Source organism: Salmo trutta, chromosome 25 (assembly GCF_901001165.1).
Source record: "Salmo trutta chromosome 25, fSalTru1.1, whole genome shotgun sequence".
NCBI lineage: Eukaryota > Metazoa > Chordata > Actinopteri > Salmoniformes > Salmonidae > Salmo > Salmo trutta.
The window spans coordinates 28,041,764-28,066,114 of NC_042981.1; the positions used below are offsets into that span (position 1 = coordinate 28,041,764).

At 42.6% G+C, this 24,351-nt stretch overlaps 1 protein-coding gene across 1 annotated transcript; it reads left to right on the plus strand.

Annotated features, from left to right (window-relative positions):
* The first annotated feature begins 447 nt into the window (after positions 1 to 447).
* On the plus strand, positions 448 to 21,383 carry jdp2a (Jun dimerization protein 2a). The gene is made up of 4 exons (XM_029713524.1): positions 448 to 590; positions 12,919 to 13,136; positions 20,333 to 20,437; positions 20,525 to 21,383. The coding sequence occupies exons 1-4, from the start codon at positions 503 to 505 to the stop codon at positions 20,708 to 20,710; spliced, it is 597 nt and encodes a 198-aa protein (XP_029569384.1). The 5' UTR covers positions 448 to 502; the 3' UTR covers positions 20,711 to 21,383.
* Positions 21,384 to 24,351: the final 2,968 nt, after the last annotated feature.

Sequence of the window (24,351 nt, forward strand, 5' to 3'; positions counted from 1 at the left end):
ATCAAGTTTCACAATTAATACATTTCATAATTATAGAAAACAATACATTCTATGATCACCTGAATATCTAGAAACAACCCGCAATGAATTTGATCTGGATGCTCCCCTTGTTTGTAGTTTATCTTAATTGTTGTAGAAAATATCTCTCTCTCTTCTCTCTCTCTTCTCTCTCTCTCTCTGTGTCTCTGGAAAAGAAGGTGAGAGTATTGATATTGTGAATTATTCAAACAAAAATGGCGTTTATAGGCATTAATGGCAGGTGTAAATTACACACGAAATCCCAATTGAGGTGCGTGGGCAGAGGACAGGATCTGTCCTGCTCTGCACTGGGTCAGTGGAGGGGTTTGTTTTCTGGTTTCTAGGGGAGGGGCGGATAGGACTTCCCCACTTCTTGCTCCCACTTTGAGCTGTGCTTTTTACATCCCAGTTTACGTCTAGTTGGCATAACTCATTTCCGCATTCCCAAATCCTCCCAGATAGGGATCACTATTTAAACGGGCTGATGCAACGGTTTCCACTTTTTAAAATATACTCTCGACCTTCAGCTGACAAGAAGAAAGGACAACTGTTGCACTCGGGATCAAAGTCAGGTAATACATTTTCGTAGTCGAGAAACATTTATTATACTGGGGCGCCACACTTGAGTTGCGAATGTGTGCAATTCATGAGTTTTTCAGTGGACAATTGTGCACAGTCGTGCAATTGTGTAATCCCGTTCTTTCGTTCACTTTGGATTGGGCAGCAATAGCCTAATTGACGCATTTATGGAGATTATAAACGTTCTTCATGAGACATAACTTTACACTCAGTGGTGTTCTTCTGTTTAGTATGCACGCTTGCAGACCTACACGTTTATTCATCCCAATAAAGTGGTTCTCTGCAACTTAATTTTTCCTGAACGAACATTTTATAATTGATTTAACGTTTCATCACTGCAAAAGTGCAAAAGGCCGTTACATAACATGCATGCCGTACTGAATAATAACTTCTGCTTTGAAATGAGTCATGACTCAAGTGTATCATTATTAACCGAGGTTTACTTTTCTTGTTGCTGTGTAAACACGGGCTTTCAGGAGTTTTACAAAAACGTGATGGAATTCTGACAATGTATCAATTTAGTAGGTAGCCTACTACTTACAGTGGACGCTGGATCTATTTTTCTGTCAAATAAAATAGGCTCCTGGTAATAATGTTCATTTCACAACTAATTCAGCGCTCTGCTAAAGGTTTCTTTATTTTTTCACTTCCTGTTTTAGTTTTGAAACTTTCACTGTTGCATATCCAAATCATTGAGTAATGAACACATTTGTATCGTTCTTATTCATATAATACATATTTGTATTTAATGACATTTTCCAATCTGCCTTTATTGGTACAGATTATTGGCATGAATGGTGAGGTTGCAGGCACACAGTCCTCAATTGAAAACCTCCAAAGGCGTCTATCAAAGCTAGACGTGAGGAACCACTTTGGACCAGATTGACATGAGACATTTAGATTGCGCATAAACCCTGCCTTATTGTTCACCATTCATTACTTTCACCGGGAGGGAGAAAACAACATGTTTCTTTGTGAATGCAATGTAACTGCGCTTTACAGGACCACAGGGCATTACATTAAGATATACATTTTGTTCATTTGGCAGATGCACTTATCCAGAGCAACTTAGTCAGGGCATTAAAATAAATGACCAAGATGTATTTGTCTCTAATACAAGGACAACAATAAATCTATTAGATCATTTTCTTAGATATCTGCAATAACTGTAACTGCAGTTAGCAGGCACATAAACTGTGCTATGGAGATATTTGTATGATTGTTAATTAAAATTGTCTGCACATTCTTATGGCTTTGTTTATAGACACACATTACAGTTGTTGCATAAAAAAAAAACATTACGGAGACCTGGTTGTTGAAGTATGTGACTACTGCATAGGCTACTAAAGCTGCCACAAAGGTCATTGTCATCATGTAGCATTGCAACTAACATCATAACAGTACTAGTTTTAACAATACCAGAGGAGTTCCACATATTACTTCCAGGTTTTTGGCCTTGATACTTTTCTTTTGAGGAACTTTAGAACTGAAACGAATTATATGCTGAGACAAAATTATGGACATTTGCTTGTATTTTCTTGACTTAAAAATTGGTTTCAGTCCGGTACAATCAAAATGTGCACCACACAGCAAAAATTTAATCACGTTCTGCACATAACCTGTCTTAGCCTGCGTCACCTTTTGCTAAGACATACCAATATCTATTCTGTTAGCTCTCTCTCTCTCTCCATCTATCCAGGCAAAAGTTTGGACGCACTTACTCATTCCAGGGTTTTTCTTTATTTGTACTATTTTCACCGTTGTAGAATAATAGTGAAGGCATAACTATGAAATAACACATGGAATCATGTAGTAACCAAAAAAGTTTTAAACAAATAAAAATGTATTTTAAATTCTTCAAAGTAGCCACCCTTTGCCTTAATGATAGCTTTGCACACACTGAGCATTCTCTCAACCAGCTTCATGAGGAATGCTTTTCCAACAGTCTTGAAGGAGTTCCCACATATGCTGAGCACTTGTTGGCTGCTTTACCTTCACTCTGCGGTCCAACTCATCCCAAACCATCTCAATTGGGTTGAGGTTGGGTGATTGTGGAGGCCAGGTCATCTGATGCAGCACTCCATCACTCTCCTTCTTGGTCAAATAGTCCTTACACAGCCTGGAGGTGTGATGGGTCATTGTCCTGTTGAAAAACAAATGATAGTCCAACTAAGCGCAAACCAGATGGGACGGCGTATTGCTGCTGAATGCTGTGGTAGTTATGCTGGTTGAGTTTGACTTGAATTCTAAATAAATCACAGACAGTGTCACCAGCAAAGCACCCGCACACCATCACTCCACCTCCTCCATGCTTCACGGTGGTAACCACACATGTGGAGATCATCCGTTCACCTACTCTAACAAAGACACGACGGTTGGAACCAAAAATCAGACCAAAGGACAGATTTCTACTGGTCTAATGTCCATTGCTCATTTTTCTTGGCCCAAGCAAGTCTCTTCTTCTTATTGGTGTCATTTAGTAGTGGTTTCTTGCAGCAATTCGACCATAAAGGCCTGATTCACACAGTCTCCTCTGAACAGTTGATGTTGAGATGTGTCTGTTACTTGAACTTTATTTGGGCTGCAATCTAAGGCTGGTAACTCTAATGAACGTATCCACTGCAGCAGAGGTAACGCTGAGCCTTTCTTTTCCTGTGGTGGTTCTCATGAGAGCCAGTTTCATCATAGCACTTGATGTTTTTTGCGACTGCACTAGAAGAAACTTTGAAAGTTCTTGACATTTTCCAAATTGACTGACCATGTGTCACGTCCTGACCAGCAGAGGGAGTAGTTGTTTAGTATTTTGGTCAGGACGTGGCAGAGGGATATTTGTTTTGTATGGTGGGGGTTTTGTGTGTGTTGTAGAGGGGTGTTTGATTTATGTGTTCCTGGGTTTTGGGTGTATGTTCTAGGTTAGTATGTTCTAGGTTGTATTTCTGCATTCTGTCTAGTTTAGGTTTTCTATGTTTAGGTTTGGACGCTGGACTCTCAATTGGAGGCAGGTGTTTCTCGTTGCCTCTGATTGAGAGTCCTATATATGGGTAATTGTTTGGTGTGGTGTTTGTGGGAGATTGTTTCTTGTTTTGCCTGTGTGAGCATGACAAGACTGTTTTGTTGTTTGTGCGTGTTTTTGTTTTGTTATTTTTGGTGTTCTCTTGATTTAAAATAAATTACAAGATGAGCATCCACATTCCTGCTGCGTTTTGGTCCTCTATCCCCGACGACAACCGTTACAGAATGTCCCACCACAAATGGACCAAGCAGCGGAGTAAGGAGCAAGGGGAATTCGGTGAGGACCGGGAACGCTACCGGGGTACACGACTGGCGAAGAAACCGGAGAGGCAGCCCCAAGACATTTTTTGGGGGGGCACACGGACAGATCGGCGGAGCCGAGAATGGAACCAGAGCTAGTCGGGTTAAAATTGGAGGTGAGAGAAACAGACTATAAAGGAGTTGATGGGAAAATTGGAGGAGAAAGGGATGAGAGAGCTACTGTGTTGGTGTATTAGGCACAACATTCGCCCTACAGAGCGTGTCCTAATGATATCACCTGAGTTAGCGTTTATTACTAGTCCTGAGGTGCGTGCTAGCTGTCTGGTGAGGATAGTACCAGCACCACGCACCAGGCCTCCAGTTCGTCAGCCCAGTCCAACTCGTCCTGTTCCCGCTCCCCGCACTAGCCCTGAAGTGCGAACCCCTAGTCTGGCACGTCCAGTACCAGCACCACACACCTGGCTTCCAGCGCGTCAGCCCAGTCCGGTACGTCCTGTTCCTGCTCTCCGCACTAGCCCTGAGGTGCGTGTTCCCAGGCTGATACCTCCAGTACTAGCACCACGTATCAGGATCCAGTGCATCAGCCCAGTCCGACTCGTCCTGTTCCCGCTCCCCGCACTAGCCCTGAGGTGCGCGTTCCCAGGCTGGCACATCCAGTACCAGTACCACGCATCAGGCTTCCAGTCCGGCACCAGTGTGTAGTCCGGAGTATCTGGCACCAGTGTGCAGTCCGGAGTATCCGGCACCATTGTCTAGTTCGGAACCGAGGGGGTCTGCCTGCGACCCGGAACCGGGTTAGTCTGCCTATGACCCGGAACTGAGTATGTCTATTGACGATCTGGAACTGAATATGAGTAACTGTGTTTCAAATGAGTCTGCCTACAGTGTGGAACGGAAGAGGTCTGCCTATGATCCGGAACGAGGGGAGTCTGCCTACGGCCCGAAACTGATCAAGTCTGTCTGCATTCTGGAGGACAGTAGGCCGGAGCCAGAACCACCTCCTGTATATGTGGGTTGGGGTGGGGGGTGTAGCACAAGTGCCGTCGGTGACAGCAGCCACCCTCCCTTCCCTCCCTTTAGTTTAGGGGGATTTTTTTTTTTTTGGGGGGGGGTTGCTTATTTATGAGGTGCATCCGGGGTCTGCACCTTTAGGGGGGGGCGGGGGGGGGGGGGGGTACTGTCACGTCCTGACCAGCAGAGGGAGTAGTTTAGTATTTTGGTCAGGACGTGGCAGATGGATGTTTTGTATGGTGGGGGTTTTGTGTGTGTGTGTGTGTTGTAGAGGGGTGTTTGATTTGTGTTCCTGGGTTTTGGGTGTATGTTCTAGGTTAGTATGTTCTAGGTTGTATTTCTGCATTCTGTCTAGTTTAGTTTTTGGGTGCTGGACTCACAATTGGAGGCAGGTGTTTCTCGTTGCCTCAGAGTCCTATATATGGGTAATTGTTTGGTGTAGTGTTTGTGGGAGATTGTTTCTTGTTTTGCCTGTGTGAGCCTGACAAGACTGTTTTGTTGTTTGTGTGTGTTTTTGTTTTGTTATTTTTGGTGTTCTCTTGATTTAAAATAAAATACAAGATGAGCATCCACATTCCTGCTGCATTTTGGTCCTCTATCCCCGACGACAACCGTTACACCATGTCTTAAAGTAATGGACTATCATTTCTCCTTGCTTATTTGAGCTGTTCTTGCCGTAATATGGACTTAGTCTTTTACCAAATAGGGTTATCTTCTGTATACCACCCCTACCTTGTCACAACACAACTGATTGTCTCAAACGCATTAAGGAAAGAAATTCCACTAACTTTTAAAGGCACAGTTGTTAATTGAAATGCATTCCAGGTGAAGCTGGTTGAGAGAATGCCAAGAGTGTGCAAAGCTGTCAAGGCAAAGGGTGGGTACTTTGAAGAATCTAAAATATAACATGTATTTTGATTTAACACTTTTGGCTACTACATGATTCCATATGTGTTATTTCATAGTGTTGATGTCTTCACTATTATTCTACAATGTAATAATAAAGAAAAACCCTGGCATGAGTAGGTGTCCAAACATTTGACTGGTACTGTGTGTGATATGACAATTACCAGATTTTCATCCGTAAAGCCAAATTGGGTTGTATCTGTGCAATGGTAATATTTTAGTAAATTATTTACTTAGTTGAACAGAATCTGCTGTAAAAGGAGGGCAAATGGAAGCTGTGGGTAGATTTAATGTTGCACATTAGGGCAGTTAGGTGGTGGAGGGAGGGGGCAGGTAGAAAGGGGTCGAGTATTCTTGCGTGAAACAGGCTACACTTGCATGCAAGTACACAAAAACCTCAAATGACTTGTCTTGGTACCTTGCCCAGAGTGAGGTTATTGGCTTACTTTGCTTGGCTCCCATTAATTGCAACTCAACATTGTACGACTAAACCGCATAGGCCCAGGCTGTATAGACATTGAAGGAAACCTTCAGTACTTTCTATTATTTGGGTAGGATCAGAGGTCAGTGTAGGACATCCTGTATCAATGTATCCTGGGTTTGAGTTGGTGGATTACCGGATTACAGGATTACAGTAATCCACCAACTCAAACCCAGGATACATTGATACAGGATGTCCTACACTGACCTCTGATCCTACCCAAATAATAGAAAGTACTGAAGGTTTCCTTCAATGTCTATACAGCCTGGGCCTATGCCGTTTAGTCGTACAATGTTGAGTTGCAATTAATGGGAGCCAAGCAAAGTAAGCCAATAACCTCAACACTCTTTTACTAATTAGAAGTTTTATTAGCCGTATGTACGGGATACACATGGTATTCACCATCCAACAAAATGCTTACTTGCAGGTTCCTTCACAACAGGAATAATCAATAATAAAATATGAAAATACGAACATAAAGTAAATGGCTCAGTACAACAGAATAAACATTTTAGCATAAGTATAATACAGGAAGGCACAATGTTTAGTTGGTGGAGAGTCTGTACAGGTGGTTAGTGTTCAGCAGTCTGATGGCTTGTAGATAGAAACTGTCTCTGAGCCTGTTGGTATCAGACCTCAAGCTCTGATACCGACTGCCTGATGGTAAGGGAGTGAACAGCTCTTGGCTGGGGTGTGTGGGTTCGTTAATGATGCTGCGGGCCTTCCTCAGGCACCGTTCTGAGTAGATTTCCTTTGATGGGTTGGAGCACGGTCCCAGTGATGTACTGGGCCATCTTCATCACAAGCTGGAGGGCCTTGCGGTCGTGGATGGAGCCATTTTCGTACCAGGACGCGTTGCAACCAGTCAGGGCGCTCTCGATGGTGCAGCAGAAGTATATGGAGAGGACCAGGGTGGCATGCGAATTTCTTCAGCTGCCTTAGGAAGTAGAGCCGCTGTTGCACCCTCTTGACAAGAGTGGTGGTGGTGTTGGTCAATGTCATGTCCTCAGTGATGTGGACGCGGAGGAAATTAAAACTGCTGACTCTCTACTGCAGTCCCGTTGATTTGAGTCAGGTCATGTTCCCTCCTCTGCTTCCTGAAGTCAACAATCAACTCCTTTGTTTTGCTGATGTTGAGGGAGAGGTTGCAAGTTCACTTACCTCCTCCCTATAACTAACAACAAGTCAGCCTATCAGGCCTATAATTGTGGTGTCATCAGCAAACTTGATGGAATTGGTGTCATGCAAAGCCATGCAGTCGTAGGTGTATAGGAAGTACAGCAGAGGGCCGAGGAAACATCCCTAGGGGGCACTTTAAGAGTCAGTGTGGAGGAGGTGTTGCCAATCCTCACAGCCTGTGCTCTGTTCAGGAAGTCCAGGGTCCAGTTGCAGAGGGTGGTGTCCAGACCCACAGCTTGGTGTTGAGCTTGGAGGGAACAATAGTGTTGAATGCTGTACTGTAGTCAATGAACAGTATTCTCACATAGGTGTTCCTGTTGTCCAGATGTGTTACGGCTGTGTGAATAGCGATGGAAATGGCATCTTATGGCATGCTAACCTCCCAAACAAAGAAAACACTTTCTATTTGTTTTTCCTCATCATTCACTTAGCCATTACTTGAATGGTTGCATATCCTGCTGAGTTCAAGCGATTTCTATTTTTAGATATTTTGGAAGGATACTGTACATTCAGAACAAAGGTAAACGCTAATATGATTCTTTACCCAGGTTGTACCCCAGGGGTGTTATTTAGTTGGTGTTGTGAGTATTTGCTCGTGTGCCTGTAAGTCCATTTCAGTCCATAATGTGGTGGGAAATGTGAAATCAGACAGTGGTCTTGTCTGCAGCATGCAACAGGCTCTGATATCCTTGGGAGAGTTGTGGTATTTAGCTGTTGTTCTTGGCTACCTCTCTCTACGCACCTTCTCTTTGATTTTAGAGCAGGTTGATTTTCATGGCAACCTTGGCATTGAATAGTAGCAAAATAATGAATGGCTGATGCAAGCTTACAAATGAGTGAGGCAAAATTTTGTAGAGTCAAGCAGTTAATTTTAAATGGTTTTGTTTAAACAAACTATATTGAGACACTGTTAAGTGAGCTACAGTGTAACCTAAACTCAGCAAAAAAAGAAACGGCCCTTTTTCAGGACCCTGTCTTTCAAAGATCATTCGTAAAAATCCAAATAACTTCACAGATCTTCATTGTAAAGGGTTTAAACACTGTTTCCCATGCTTGTTCAATGAACCATAAACAATTAATGAACATGCACCTGTGGAACGGTCGTTAAATTAAATCAAATTTATTTATATAGCCCTTCTTACATCAGCTGATATATCAAAGTGCTGTACAGAAACCCAGCCTAAAACCCCAAACAGCAAGCAGATCAGGTGTAGAAGCACGGTGGCTAGGAAAAACTCCCTAGAAAGGACAAAACCTAGGAAGAAACTTAGAGAGGAACCAGGCTATGAGGGGTGGCCAGTCCTCTTCTGGCTGTGCCGAGTGGAGATTATAATAAAACATGGCCAAGATGTTCAAATGTTCATAAATGACCAGTATGGTCAAATAATAGTAATCACAGTGAACAGGTCAGGGTTCCATAGCCGCAGGCAGAACAGTTGAAACTGAAGCAGCAGCACGGCCAGGTGGACTGGGGACTACAAGGAGTCATCATGCCAGGTAGTCCTGAGGCATGGTCCTAGGGCTCAGGTCCTCCGAGAGAAAGAAAGAGAATTAGAGAGAGCATACTTAAATTCACACAAGACACCGGAAAAGACAGGAGAAAAACTCCAGATATAAGACTGACCCTAGCCCCCCGACACATAAACTACTGCATCATAAATACTGGAGGCTGAGACAGGAGGGGTCAGGAGACACTGTGGCCCCATCCGATGATATCCCCGGACAGGGCCAAACAGGCAGGATATAACCCCACCCACTTTGCCAAAGCACAGTCCCCGCACCACCACATCATTAAGACACTAACAGCGTACAGACAGTAGGCAATTAAGGTCACAGTTATGAAAACTTAGGACACTAAAGAGGCCTTTCTACTGACTCTGAAAAACACCAAAAGAAAGATGCCTAGGGTCCCTGCTCATCTGCATGAACGTGCCTTAGGCATGCTGCAAGGAGGCATGAGGACTGCAGATGTGGCCAGGGCAAAAAATTGCAATGTCTGTACTGTGAGACGCCAAAGACAGCGCTATATGGAGACAGGATGGACAGCTGATCGTCCTTGCAGTGGTAGACCATGTGTAACAGCACCTGCACAGGATCGGTACATCCAAACATCACACCTGTGGGACAGGTACAGGATGGCAACAACAACTGCCCGAGTTACACCAGGAATGCACAATCCCTCCATCAGTGCTCAGACTGTCCACAATAGGCTGAGAGAGGCTGGACTGAGGGCTTGTAGGCCTGTTGTAAGGCAGGTCCTCAGCAGACATCACCGGCAACAACGTCGCCTATGGGCACAAACCCACCGTCGCTGGACCAGACAGGACTGGCAAAAAGTGCTCTTCACTGACTAGTCGCGGTTTTGTCTCACCAGGGGTGATGGTCGGATTCGCGTTTATCTTCGAAGGAATGAGCGTTACACCGAGACCTGTAATTTGGAGCGGGATCGATTTGGAGGTGGAGGGTCCGTCATGGTCTGGGGTGGTGTGTCACAGCATCATCGGACTGAGCTTGTTGTCATTGCAGGCAATCTCAACGCTGTGTGTTACAGGGAAGACATCCTCCTCCCTCATGTGGGACCCTTCCTGCAGGCTCATCCTGACATGACCCTCCAGCATGACAATGCCACCAGCTATACTGCTCGATCTGTGCGTGATTTCCTGCAAGACAGGAATGTCAGTGTTCTGCCATGGCCAGCGACGAGCCCGGATCTCAATCCCATTGAGCACGTCTGGGACCTGTTGGATCGGAGGGTGAGGGCTAGGACCATTCCCCCCAAAAATGTCTGGGAACTTGCAGGTGCCTTGGTGGAAGAGTGGGGTAACATCTCACAGCAAGAACTGGCAAATCTGGTGCAGTCCATGAGGAGGAGATGCATTGCAGTACTTAATGCAGCTGGTGGCCACACCAGATATTGACTTACTTTTGATTTTGACCCTCCCCTTTGTTCAGGGACACATTATTCCATTTATGTTAGTCGCATGTCTGTGGAACTTGTTCAGTTTGTCTCAGTTGTTGAATCTTGTTATGTTCATACAAATATTTATACATGTTAAGTTTGCTGAAAATAAACGCAGTTGACAGTGAGAGGACGTTTCTTCTTTTGCTGAGTTTATATACTATACCCTATCTGTCATCCTACCAAATTAATTACTTGCTACTCAAGGCAGATGTCCTTGCAAAACTTTGCATTCGGAAAGTATTCAGACTCCTAGACTCTTTCCAAATTTTGTTACGTTTCAGCCATATTCTAAAACTGATTAAGTAGTTTTTTCCCCTTATCAATCTACACACAATTACCCCATAATAACAAATCAAAAACAGGTTTTTAGACATTTGCAAATGTATTGAAAAAAAGAAATATGTGATATAAGTATTCAGACCCTTTATTCAGTACTTTGTTGAAGCACCTTTGGCAGCGATTACAGCCTCAAGTCTTCTTTGGTATGACGCTACAAGCTTGGCACACCTGTATTTGGGGAGTTTCTCCCATTCTTCGCTGCAGATCCTCAAGCTATGTCATATTCGATGGGGAGATTCAGGTCTCCAGTCCTGGCTCTGTCTGGGTCACTCAAGGACATTCAGAGACTTGTCCTGAAGCCACTCCTGCGTTGTCTTGGCTGTGTGCTTAGGGTCATTGTCCTGTTGGAAGGTGAACCTTTGCCCCAGTTTGAGGTCCTGAGCACTCTGGAGCAGGTTTTCATCAAGGATCTCTCTGTACTTTGCTCCGTTCATCTTTCCCTTGATCCTAACTAGTCTCCCAGTCCATGCTGCTGAAAACATCCCCACAGCAGGATGCTGCCACCACCATGCTTCACCTTAGGGATGTTGCCAGGTTTCCTCCAGATGTGACACTTGGCATTCAGGCCAAATAGTTCAATCATGTTTTCATCAGACCAGAGAATCTTGTTTCGAATGGTCTGAGAGTCTCTGTTAGGTGCCTTTTGGCAATCTCCAAGCAGACTGTCATGTGCCCTTTACTGAGGAGTGGCTTCCGTCTGGCCACTCTACCATAAAGACCTGATTGGTGAAGTGCTGCAGAGATGGTTGTCCTTCTGGAAGGTTCTCCCATCTCCACAGAGGAACTCTGGAGCTCTGTCAGAGTGATCATTGGGTTCTTGGTCACCTCCCTGACCAAGGCCTTTCTCCCCTGATTGCTCAGTTTGGCCGGGCAGCCAGTTCTAGGAAGAGTCTTGGGAGTTCCAAACTTCTTCCATTTAAGAATGATGGAGGCCACTGTGTTCTTGGTCCTTCAATACTGCGGAAATTTGTTGGAACCCTTCTCCAGATCTGTGCCTCGACACAATCATGTCTTGGAGCTCTACGGACAATTCCTTCGACCTCATGGCTTGGTTTTTGCTCTGTCAACTCTGGGACCTTATCTAGACAGGCATGTGCCTTTCCAAATCATGTCCAGTCAATTGAATTTACCACAGGTGGACTCCAATCAAGTTGTAAACATCTCAAGGACGATCAATGGAAACAGGATGCACCTGAGCTCAATTTCAAGTCTCATAGCAAAGGGTCTCAATACTTATGTAAATAAGGTATTTCTGTTTTTTATTTGTAATACATTTGCAGAAATGTCTAAAAATCTGTTTTTGCTTTGGCATTATAGGGTATTGTGTGTTGATTAATGATTTTTTTAATCTAAAATGGATTAATGTAATGTAACAAAATGTGGAAAAAGTGAAGAGGTCTGAATACTTTCCGAATGCACATCACTACAGTTATAAACAAAACAGATTTACAGGCAAGACGCTGATGAACAAGTATGACACCATAGCTCTTGGATATTGTCAGTTTAGTCAGACAAAATAGGAGGAGAAGGGATAGAGGAAGGGCCTTTATCAGAGGACCAGGGTTGGCCACATTGTCCTGAGATCCTCCAGCCACATTCCACCTCCCTGACATGGAGAAAAGGCTCATATGGAGGAAAACATGGGAAATGAGTGTTTGTTGGCAATGGCAGTCTGTAGCTCTCCTTGGGATAAAGTGGAACGTGTCTGAGTCTACTTTTGTGCAGGGTTGTGTGCCTCTCTTGGCCTCCTTGGGAATATATATATATATTTTTTAAAACATAGATCCTTGCCAAGACCTCTGTAAATGGGAGTATACATACATTCCAGAAAAAAAGAGAGCCTCGGCCTCCTGCTCTGCAACAGGCCAACATTTCATTAGAGAAGGCTGCCAGGGAGACCAGGTGCACCCGTGGAAATGACTCCTTTAAAGCCCTTTAGCAGACTGAAATGAAAGTAAACCAATTATCTGTCTACTATACCAAAACTAGAAGCAGGTTTGAAATGTGAATATTTGGGGTAAAATGTATTCAGATCTTTTACTCTGGTACAGCTGCAAAATGTTGCGAAATATTCAGAACATGGGGACAAGGTGGTGAATTGTACATCTCAATCCATGTCTTTTGATTTTCTTAATATATTTTCCTGCCTTTTTGTCCCTGTTCCTATCAGCTGTGGTCACGGCTGGGTCTTATATGATGCCGGGACCAATCCCAGATCCTCGGATGACAGCCGGCTCATTGCCCAGCCTGGGTCCCCTGGCAGGGATCCCCTACACCACACTGACTGACCAGCTCAAATACGCCAACCTCCGGGAACTGGGGGCCATGCTCTCTCCACTGCACTTCCTGGGCAAGCTAGGGAAGAGGCCCCTAACCATCAAAACAGAGGTGAGAATGAAAGTTTTGCTTTGGTTCTTGAAGATGTTGTGAGAAGTTGAAATTCAGATATCTTTCAGGTAATTTCACTGTTTAAGACCGTCATTTTTTCCCCCCCTAACTTTTCTAACCATCACAGAAGTTTTAGTTTGAAATAAAATCTAAAGGTCCAATGCAGCCGTTTTTATCACAATATCAAATCATTTCTAGATAACAATTAAGTACCATACTGTGATTGTTTTCAATTAAAATGGTCAAAAAGAAACAAATAGCCTCTTTTAGCAAAGAGCAACTTATCAAGCAAGAAGTTTGCAAGGACCGTCTGAGTGGTCTGATTGGGGTGGGGAAAACGGAAAACTATCTGATATTTGCGTAGAGGTTTGGAACTATTTTTCTTATTGGTCTAACTAATTTACCGCCTGGTGAATAGACCAAGCGGTAGTGATGGGTAACCAATGCCATTGGGGCTTTCACTAAATTGTGCCGAAAAACAGTTAATTACTCTGAACTTTTAACACAGTGCACATTAGAGACATCTACTCGTCAGGAATACATCTCAGCATGGGTGTTTATATAAACCTGTTTTCCCATTGCCTCTATAAAAATGTTGTGGGGCAATGGCTAGGCGTGAGCATTGGTAAACAACATTTAGTTAGAATGTTGGGTTCACATCCTACTTAGTAACCTTTTTGCCCTGTTTATTTGTTTTATTTTTTTTTACTGTGCATCCATGGTTAGTGCTAAGTGATTTAACCAAAATGTCGGTTGTTTTTCGGGTTTTAAACAACTTATTGACTGACTTCGGTTCAATTATTTGAATTCCATTTAGTTATTTTTTTTCTTCTTCTTTGAACTCAATGTGCACATTGCTCTAGAAATAAATCCAATCCAGTTTGAACTGTACGATGTAGTAAGGAGTTGTAGTTTCCAACAGGCCAATATTCTACATAGTTTAGTGCATTAAACTGTGGTAATTAACTACAATGACCATAATCCATAACGCATCTACTTGGTCTGTGTATCATTTATGACTGCTATGGAAGAGACAAGAATTCGCAATCGTGAGGAGATATAGAGAGCAGCTGATGCTTCTCAAGGTATCTTTACCTGAAAATGCATGATCAAAGTAATTGATAGTTGGTATTCAGCAGTCATAAAAGTATGCATTATTTACTTTGAAGAACTACAAAAGTGATTTTTGTCAGACAGAACAGGCAGCAGCTCTACAGAGATGAGATGATGACTTGCTTAAAATGAAATAATAGTAATCAAATAAAATACACAACTGAAATATTTGATTAAAGTGAATAAATTATAGTTAGTATGTGATAAACAGTAATGGGCAATCATGGAACTTTTATTAATTGTTTTATTCTGTGTTACAGCATTCAACCCAAACAATTGAAACCGAAAACAGTAATTATTTTTTCAAATCATTTTATCGAAACACCAGCATCCCGGAGACGCCTCTTCACTGTTGACGTTGACTGGTGTTTTGCGGGTACTATTTAATGAAGCTGCCAGTTGAGGACTTGTGAGGTGTCTGTTTCTCAAACTAGACACTAATGTACTTGTCCTCTTTCTCAGTTGTGCACCGGGGCCTCCCACTCTTCTTTCTATTCTGGTTAGAGACAGTTTGTGCTGTGCTGTGAAGGGGTAGGCCATTTTGAGCCTGTAATCGACACTGTAATCAACACTGTCTAAACTGTATTTCTGATCAATTTGATGTTATTTTAATGGACGAAAAATTAGCTTTTCTTTCAAAAACAAGGACATTTCTAAGTATCCCCAAACTATTGAACGGGTATGTAATACATACATATATATATACACATACATACATACATACATACATACATATTTTTTACAATGGAGCCACAGTCTTTTGTATGATTTAGGATGTTAAATAAAAATCGGAACAGCCTATGCTTATCAAAACTCATGATTTAAAAGTTAGAAATACAATGTAACCAGTGTTTCAAAGAAAATAGAAGAAAAAAAAGAACATCCAAACAGGGATTCGTTCCTGTGCCTCAAGACCATAGACTCAGTTGCTGCTGCTGTACAGGCAGAACCACCTGTCATGGGAGAACTGGAGAAGAATGTTTATATTAACCCTGTAAATGGTGCCCAGCAGAGCTCAATGTTTTGGAAGCCACAGCGGGATCCACTGAGGGAGGGATCAAACTAAGCTTTGTACATCATTTATTACGTGGTAACTGCTTGTCAACATTGCTTTGGGTTTGAATTAAACTTTTTCAACTAACTTTTTCCAAATTAAAAAAACTTTGGATACATAATTTGATAATAACACCAATAACAACTACAAGAGCTGTTTAATTTACAATCACTGAGAAAGACAATTCTAAATAGGCACTCAAGATTCAATGGTGTGCTACAATTTCAGAATAGATTCTTCTACCTTATGGTGCTACTGTCACGGTTGTCGTCGGTAATGGAGGACCAAAACGCAGCAGGTATGTGTATGCTCATCTTGCTTTTTAATAAATACAAAATGAACACCAAAATAACAAAGAACGAACGATCAACAAAAACAGTCTGGTAAGGCACAAGGCTAAACACAGAACAATCTCCCACAAAATACAAGACAAACACACCCAACTAATATAGGACTTCCAATCAAAGGCAACACCAAACAGCTGCCTTCAATTGGAAGTCCAACCCCAATTAACTCAACATAGAAACACACACACTAGACTAACCATAGAATACATGAAAACCAAACAGTGCCCAAAAACCCCGGAATACTTAAATCAAATGCCCCTTCAACCAACACACTACCCCGAACCACATAAAACTAATACCCTCTGCCACGTCCTGACCAAACTACAATACCAATTAACCTTATACTGGCCAGGACGTGACAGCTACGCCCTGAGCTACAGTAGCTTTCCACCTGCTAAGAAGGTGAAATGTCTAGATAAAAACAAAAAGCTGCCAGCAGTGATGGGCTCTCTGTTACGACACCTGTCAGATGCTAGTGTGACCACCAACGCTTCCAATGTCATCATCACGTGGTATTGTTACTTTGATACAAGCATCGATATGTTGTGTCGAATCAGTAGTGCTATCAACCGTCCCATCACTACCACGCAGGTAAAAACTCAAACCCACCAAAACAGGCTGAAATGTATTTTCGAACAGCTCTTATGCTTAAATTGCATTTTCAGAATTTCACAATATTATTCCAACATCGTAGTGTGGACATACATACCAGTGGTGGTTAGTGCTGTTTATGATGGAGGACAAAATAAATGTTTCATGAGCATGGTCTTATTTCTGTTACAGAATATTGGATGACTGTCATTCATATTCCGTTCACCCAGTTCAGGCTACTACATGATAGTCAAATGTTCCCTATAGCCATCATGAGTTTGCTAAAACTTAGCATATGAATGAAAGTTTACAATGTAGGTGCATACAGGTTGAGAGAAATTTGAGGTGACAGTGACACATTGACAGTGACATTCAATACTGCCTTGCACACTCTTGCCTGCATCTAGCTTATCTAGGGTGTAATCATTAGTCCAACAGTTCCAAACAAGAGGACAAATTCTATTGGACAAATTCAGGTATTTTTATCCCCGTTTCGTTTGCTTCCGTTTTAAGAAACGTTTTTCAACAGAATTGGCAGAGTGAATCCCTGATCATGGGTAAACACCATGTTGTATTCCTTCTCGCCTCTATGCACGCTTCTCCTCTCACCTTTTTCCCTTCCTTTGTGGACTTCAATGCACAACACATCAGCTGTATGTGACCAGGCTAAAAAAAAATCCCACAATCATGCAGTAACATTAATGTTTAGTCAGTAGGCAGTTACACCGACGGGCCCTGGTGGCAATAAATTAATAAAACCAAAAGCTTACCTTGACATGGACGAGTTCCAATGTTGTTGGATAGTCATAGCCAGCTAACGTTAGCTAACATAGTATCCCTCTGTTTGAGCCTGGTGATTGAGTAGGCTAAACTAGCCAGCTGCATTTGCTAGCTAAGTGAACCTTAAAGTGAAAAATGACACTCTCCTCTCTTCTCTTTCATTTTTGAAAATATTCATTTGTTAAACTGTTAAACTATTGTCTTTCTCTCTCTGAGTCAATTACTCACCACATTTTATGCACTGCAGTGCTAGCTAGCTGTATCTTATGCTTTCAGTACTAGATTAATTATCTGATCCTTTGATTGGGTGGACAACGTGAGTTCATGCTGCAAGAGCCCTGATAGGTTGGAGGACGTCCTCCGGAAGCTGTCATAATTACGGTTTAAATCTATGGAAGGGGGTGAGAACCAAGAGCCTCCCAGGTTTTGTATTGAAGTCAATATACCAAGAGAAGGAGGGAAGCTAGCTGTCCTCTGGCTACACCATGGTGCTACCCTACAGAGTGCTGCTGAGGCTACTGTAGACCTTCATCGCAAAACAGTGTGGTTTAATCAATTATTTGGTGAAATGTGAATCTATTAAGTATAGTTTTGTCAATCTTTTACATTTATTTTTATGAAGTTTACTGAGGAGGATGGTCCTCCCCTTCCTCCTCTGAGGAGCCTCCGCTGACATGCATGCATGCATGCATACAGTACCAGTCAAATGTTTGGACACACCTACTCATTCCTGGGTTTTTCTTTATTATTATTATTATTTTCTACATTGTAGAATAATAGTGAAGACATCAAAACTATGAAATGACACATATGGAATCATGTAGTAACCAAACAAGTTTTCAACATATCAAAATATATTTGAGATTCTTCAAAGTAGCCACCCTTTGCCTTGATGACAGCTTTGCACACTCTTGACCTTCTCTCAACCAGCTTCACGAGGTAGTCACTTGGAATGCATTTCAAATTCAAGTGAATTTGTGGAATATCTTACCTTAATGTGTTTGAGCCAATCAGTTGATTTGTGACAAGGTAGGGGTGTTAGCCCTATTTGGTAAAATACCAAGTCCATATTATGGCAAGAACAGCTCAAATAAGCAAAGAAAAAACGACAGTCCATCATTACTTTAAGACATGAAGGTCAGTCAATCCGGAAAATTTCAAGAACTTTCAAAATTTCCTCTAGTTCAGTCGCAAAAACCATCAAGCGCTATGATGAAACTGGCTCTCATGAGGACCACCACATGAAAGGAAGATCCAGAGTTACTTCTGCTGCAGAGGATAAGTTCATTGGTTACCAGACTCAGAATTCGGCAGTTAACTGCACCTCAGATTGCAGCCCAAATAAATGCTTCACAGAGTTCAAGTAACACACATCTCAACATGAACTGTTCAGAGGAGACTGCATGAATCAGACCTTCATGGTCGAATTGCTACAAAGAAACCACTAATTAAGGACATCAATAATAAGAGGCTTGCTTGGGCCAAGAAACACGAGCAATGGACATTAGACCAGTGGAAATCTGTCCTTTGGTCTGATCAGTCCAAATTTGAGATTTTTGGTTACAACTGCCGTGTCTTTGTGAGACGCAGAGTATGTGTGGTTCCCACCGTGAAGCGTGGAGGAGGAGGTGTGATGGTGCTTTTCTGGTGACGCTGTCAGTGATTTATTTAGAATTCAAGGCACACTTAACCAGCATGGCTACCACAACATTCTGCAGCGATACGCCAGCCCATCTGGTTTGCACTTAGTCCCACTATTATTTGTTTTTCAACAGGACAATGACCCAACACACCTCCAGGCTGTGTAAGGGCTATTTGACCAAGAAGGAGAGTGATGGAGTGCTGCATCAGATGACCTGGCCTCCACAATCACCCGACCTCAACCAAATTGAGATGGTTTGGGATGAGTTGGACCGCAAAGTGAAGGAAAAGCAGCCAACAAGTGTTCCGCATATGTGGGAACTCCTTCAAGACTGTTGGAAAAGCATTCCTCAGGAAGCTGGTTGAGAGCATTTTTATTTAAAAAAAAATATATCTATCTATCTATCTATAGATATAGATATCGATATAGATATATATATATCACTTTTATTTAACCAGGTAGGCTAGTTGAGAAGAAGTTCTCATTTACAACTGCGGCCTGGCCAAGATAAAGCAAAAGCAGTGTGACACAGACAACACACAGTTACACATGGAATAAACAATAAACAAGTCAATGACACAGTAGGAAAAAAATAAAGTCTATATACAGTGTGTGCAAAAGGCATGAGGAGGTAGGCAATAAATAGGCCATAGTAGCGAAGAATTACAATTTAGCAGATTAACACTGGAGTGATAAATGAGCAGATGATGATGTGCAAGTAGAGATACTGGTGTGCAAAAGAGCAGAAAAGTAAATTAAAACAGTATGGGCATGAGGTAGGTAGATTGGGTGGGCTATTTACAGATGGACTATGTACAGCTGCAGCGACCAGATAGCTGATGTTTAAAGTTGGTGAGGGAAATAAAAGTCTCCAGCTTCAGCGATTTTTGCAATTCCTTCCAGTCACTGGCAGCAGAGAACTGGAAGGAAAGGCGGCCAAATGAGGTGTTGGCTTTGGGAATGACCAGAGAGATATACCTGCTGGAGTGCGTGCTACGGGTGGGTGTTGTTATCGTGACCAGTGAGCTGAGATAAGGCGGAGCTTTACCTAGCATAGACTTATAGATGACCTGGAGCCAGTGGGTCTGGCGACGAATATGTAGCGAGGGCCAGCCGACTAGAGCATACAGGTCGCAGTGGTGGGTGGTATAAGGCGCTTTGGTAACAAAACGGATGGCACTGTGATAGACTGCATCCAATTTGCTCAGTAGATTATTGGAAGCTATTTTGTAGATGACATCGCTGAAATCGAAGATCGGCAGGATAGTCAGTTTTACTAGGGTAAGTTTGGCAGCGTGAGTGAAGGAGGCTTTGTTGCCAAGGGTGTCCAAAGCTGTCGTCAAGGCAACGGGTGGATACTTTGAAGAATCTCAAATCTATTTTGATTTGTTTAAAACTTGTTTTGTTACTACATGATTCCATATGTGTTATTTCATAGTTTTGATGTCTTTACTATTATTCTACAATGTTTGGGTGTGTGTCACAGAATATCATGTTTTTGATTGCACTGGGCCTTTAATGTTGACCAATAGCATCACCTATTGGACAGAATTATCATTAAAACAAGTAACCCGCTTTTAGATTGTTTCCTGCAGTTGAACCATAATTGCGGGGTCCATTTTCCACCTTGTTCGGTTTTAAAATATGTTTGCATTTCCCTTTAATGTAGAGAGATGAGGAAGAAGACAGGAGGAAACGAAGGAGAGAGAAAAACAAAGTAGCAGCAGCACGCTGTAGAAACAAAAAAAAGGAGAGGACAGACTATCTACAAAGGGTGAGAGTTTTTTTTTTGAATGAAATGTGAAATAATTCTCCAGTTTTCTAGGAATAAGTAATGATATTCCTGCCCCCTCTGTCTCAGGAATCGGAGAGACTAGAGGTGATGAACTCTGAACTCAAAGCTCAGATTGAGGAGCTGAAGCATGAGCGGCAGCAGCTGATCATCATGTTGAATCGCCACCGCCCAACGTGCATAGTCAGGACGGACAGCGTCAAGACCCCTGAGAGTGAAGCCAACCCCCTGCTGGAGCAACTGGAGGGCAAGTGATGTCTCAGGACTCAGAGCTGAAGAGCAGGGTGTTGTTACAGTTTACAGTGAAGCCCCACTCCGGCCAACTAGCAACACTTCGGTATCTCTGGGTTCTTGGCTTAGAGGCAAACCAGCTAAGCACACCTGCCTGAAGCCAGAGAGCCTTTAAACACAAACATGACCCAATGTGACTGGACTTTGTGCTGGCAGTTAAACACTTTTATTTTGATGTTTTGTTATTGTTTCCATTCAGGTCCCCATAGCCTCAGCCACTATCACTGTAAATAAATAAATACATGGCTAAATGCAGCTTGGTGAGAAATACTACCACTCCTGGGCAACGTGACAGATCTCTCAGGCCCCTAGGCACAGTCAGAACTTGTCCTATGTTTGTTTTTAATTATGTGTACTGGTTATGAACTAGTAGGGTTTTTGAATATATTTCTTTCTCTGTATTACAGTATGTCCTGATGGCAGACCGGTTGAAACGTTTTATTTTTGTTGGCGCAGGCGTCATATATGCACATAGCCTATGTATGGACTGTTTACATTGTAGTTGGTCTGCTATTACTTCCAAATATGGTTCTTATTTTTAAACTTATTGTATATTATATCATATAGACACATATAAGCTATCACAAAAGGTGATACATTTTGTATTTCTGTTAAATAAATACATAGGTTCTTTTCTCCTTGGCTTTTGTTATGGTTTAGAACAGTGAACGTCTTTTCAAGTGGTCATTTAATCCGTGAGATGAATAATGCCATTACACAAATCCTAATTGTAAACGATATCAACCCTGGCACCACTACAAAATTACTATAAGTCCATGTAAATACAGCTGATGATTTGTCTATAAGGTTATTTAAATCAGCTGCTTGATTTGATCACTCTTCTCATTCATTAGTTTACAGGGTCAATTTTGTGTAACACTGCCATCTGATGGCAGATATTCATATAGGCGCACAGATTTTGACATGGGAGGCTATATGGACCATAGAGTAGACGTTAAAACCAGATATAGACACGCCTGGTTCCCAAATTGATTACCTATTATTTAAAAAATATATATATTTAACCTTTATTTAACCAGGTAGGCTAGTTGAGAACAAGTTCTCATTTACAACTGCGACCTGGCCAAGATAAAGCAAAGCAGTGCGATACAACAACACAGAGTTACACATGGAATAAACAAAACATACAGTCAATAACACAATAGAAAAAAGTAGATATACAGTGTGTGCAAATTAGGTAAGATAAGGGAGGTAAGGCAATAAATAGGCCATAGTGGCGAAATAATTACAATTTAGCAATTAAACACTGCAGTGATAGAGACTGGAGTGACAGATGTGCAGAAGATGAATGTGCAAGTAGAGATACTGGGGTGCAAAGGAGCAAAAATAAATAACAGTATGGGGATGAGGTAGTTGGATGGGCTATTTACAGAGGGGCTATGTACAGGTGCAGTGATCTGTGAGCTGCTCTGACAGCTGGTGCTTAAAGTTAGTGAGGGAGATATGAGTCTCCAGCTTAAGTGATTTTTGCAATTCATTCCAGTCATTGGCAGCAGAGAACTGGAAGGAAAGGCGGCCAAAGGAGGAATAGGCTTTGGCGACGAATATGAAGCGAGGGCCAGCCAACGAGCACATACAGGTCGCAGTGGTGGGTAGTATATGGGGCTTTGTTAACAAAACGGATGGCATTGTGATAGACTGCATCCAATTTGCTGAGTAGAGTGTTGGAGGCTATTTTGTAAATGACATCGCCGAAGTCAAGGATCTGTAGGATAGTCAGTTTTACGAGGGTATGTTTGGCAGCGTGAGTGAAGGATGCTTTGTTGCAAAATAAGAAGCAGATTCTCGATTTAATTTTGAATTGGAGATGCTTAATGTGAGTCTGGAAGGAGAGTTTACAGTCTAACCAGACACCTAGGTATTTGTAGATGTCCACATATTCTAAGTCGGAACAGTCCAGAGTAGTGATGCTGGACGGGCGGGCTGGTGCTGGTAGCGATCGGTTGAAGGGCATGCATTTAGTTTTACTTGCATTTAAGACCAGTTGGAGGCCACAGAAGGAGAGTTGTATGGCATTGACGCTCATCTGGAGGTTAGTTAACACAGTGTCCAAAGAAGGGCCAGAAGTATACAGAATGGTATCGTCTGCGTAGAGGTGGATCAGAGACTCACCAGCAGCAAGAGCGACATCACTGATGTATACAGATAAAAGAGTCGGCCTGAGAATTGAACCCTGTGGCACCGCCATAGAGACTGCCAGAGGTCCGGACAACAGGCCCTCCGATTTGACGCATTGAACTCTATCAGAGAAGTAGTTGGTGAACCAGGCGAGGCAATCATTTGAGAAACCAAGGCTATTGAGTCTGCCGATGAGGATGTAGTGATTGACAGAGTCGAAAGCCTTGGCCAGGTCAATGAATACGGCAGCACAGTATTGTTTCTTATCGATGGCGGTTACGATATCGTTTAGGAACTTGAGCGTGGCTGAGGTGCACCCATAACCAGCTCTGAAACCAGCTTGCATAGCGGAGAAGGTGCGGTGGGATTCGAAATGGTCGGTAATTTGTTTGTTGACTTGGCTTTCAAAGACCTTAGAAGGGCAGGGTAGGATAGATATAGGTCTGTAGCAGTTTGGGTCAAGAGTATCCCCTCCTTTGAAGAGGGGGATGACAGCAGCTGCTTTCCAATCTTTGGGAATCTCAGACAACACGAAAGAGAGGTTGAACAGGCTAGTAATAGGGATAGCAACAATTTCGGCAGATAATTTTAGAAAGAAAGGGTCCAGATTGTCTAGCCCGGCTGATTTGTAGGGGTCCATATTTTACAGCTCTTTCAGAACATCAGCTGACTGGATTTGGGAGAAGGAGAAATGGGGAAGGCTTGGGCGAGTAGCTGTGGGGGGTGCAGTGCTGTTGATCAGGGTAGGGGTAGCCAGGTGGAAAGCATGGCCAGCCGTAGAAAAATGCTTATTGAAATTCTCAATTATAGTGGATTTATCGGAGGTGACAGAGTTTCCTATCCTCAGTGCAGTGGGCAGCTGGGAGGAGGCGTTCTTATTCTCCATGGACTTTACAGTGTACCAGAACTTTTTTGAGTTTGTGTTGCAGGAAGCAAATTTCTGCTTGAAAAAGCTAGCCTTGGTTTTTCTAACTGCCTGTGTATATTGGTTTCTAACTTCCCTGAAATGTTGCATATCACGGGGGCTGTTCGATGCTAATGCAAAACGCCACAGGATGTTTTTGTGTTGGTTGAGGGCAGTCAGGTCTGGAGAGAACCAAGGGCTATATCTGTTCCTGGTTCTAAATGTCTTGAATGGGGCATGCTTATTTAAGATGGTGAGGAAGGCATTTAAAAAAAATAACCAGGCATCCTCTACTGACGGGATGAGGTCACTATCCTTCCAGGATACCCGGGCCAGGCTAACTCACTGAAATGTTTCAGGGAGCGTTTGACAGTGATATAGATGAATATATAGATTTGACGTTTAGATTTGACGTTTGACAGTGATATATTCAATATAGATGAAGTCTCTTGGTAGATAGTGTGGTCTACAGCTTATCATAAGGTACTCTACCTCAGGCGAGCAATATCTCAAGATTTCTTTAATATTAGACATCGAGCACCAGTGATTATTGACAAATAGA

Excerpts from the sequence above, each read along its gene's own strand:
- jdp2a (XM_029713524.1), top strand. The coding sequence starts at position 503 with ATGCAACGGTTTCCACTTTTTAAAATATACTCTCGACCTTCAGCTGAC. Across the intron at positions 13,137-20,332 it reads CCCTAACCATCAAAACAGAG|AGAGATGAGGAAGAAGACAG; the intron begins GTGAGAATGAAA and ends CCTTTAATGTAG. Across the intron at positions 20,438-20,524 it reads GGACAGACTATCTACAAAGG|GAATCGGAGAGACTAGAGGT; the intron begins GTGAGAGTTTTT and ends CCTCTGTCTCAG.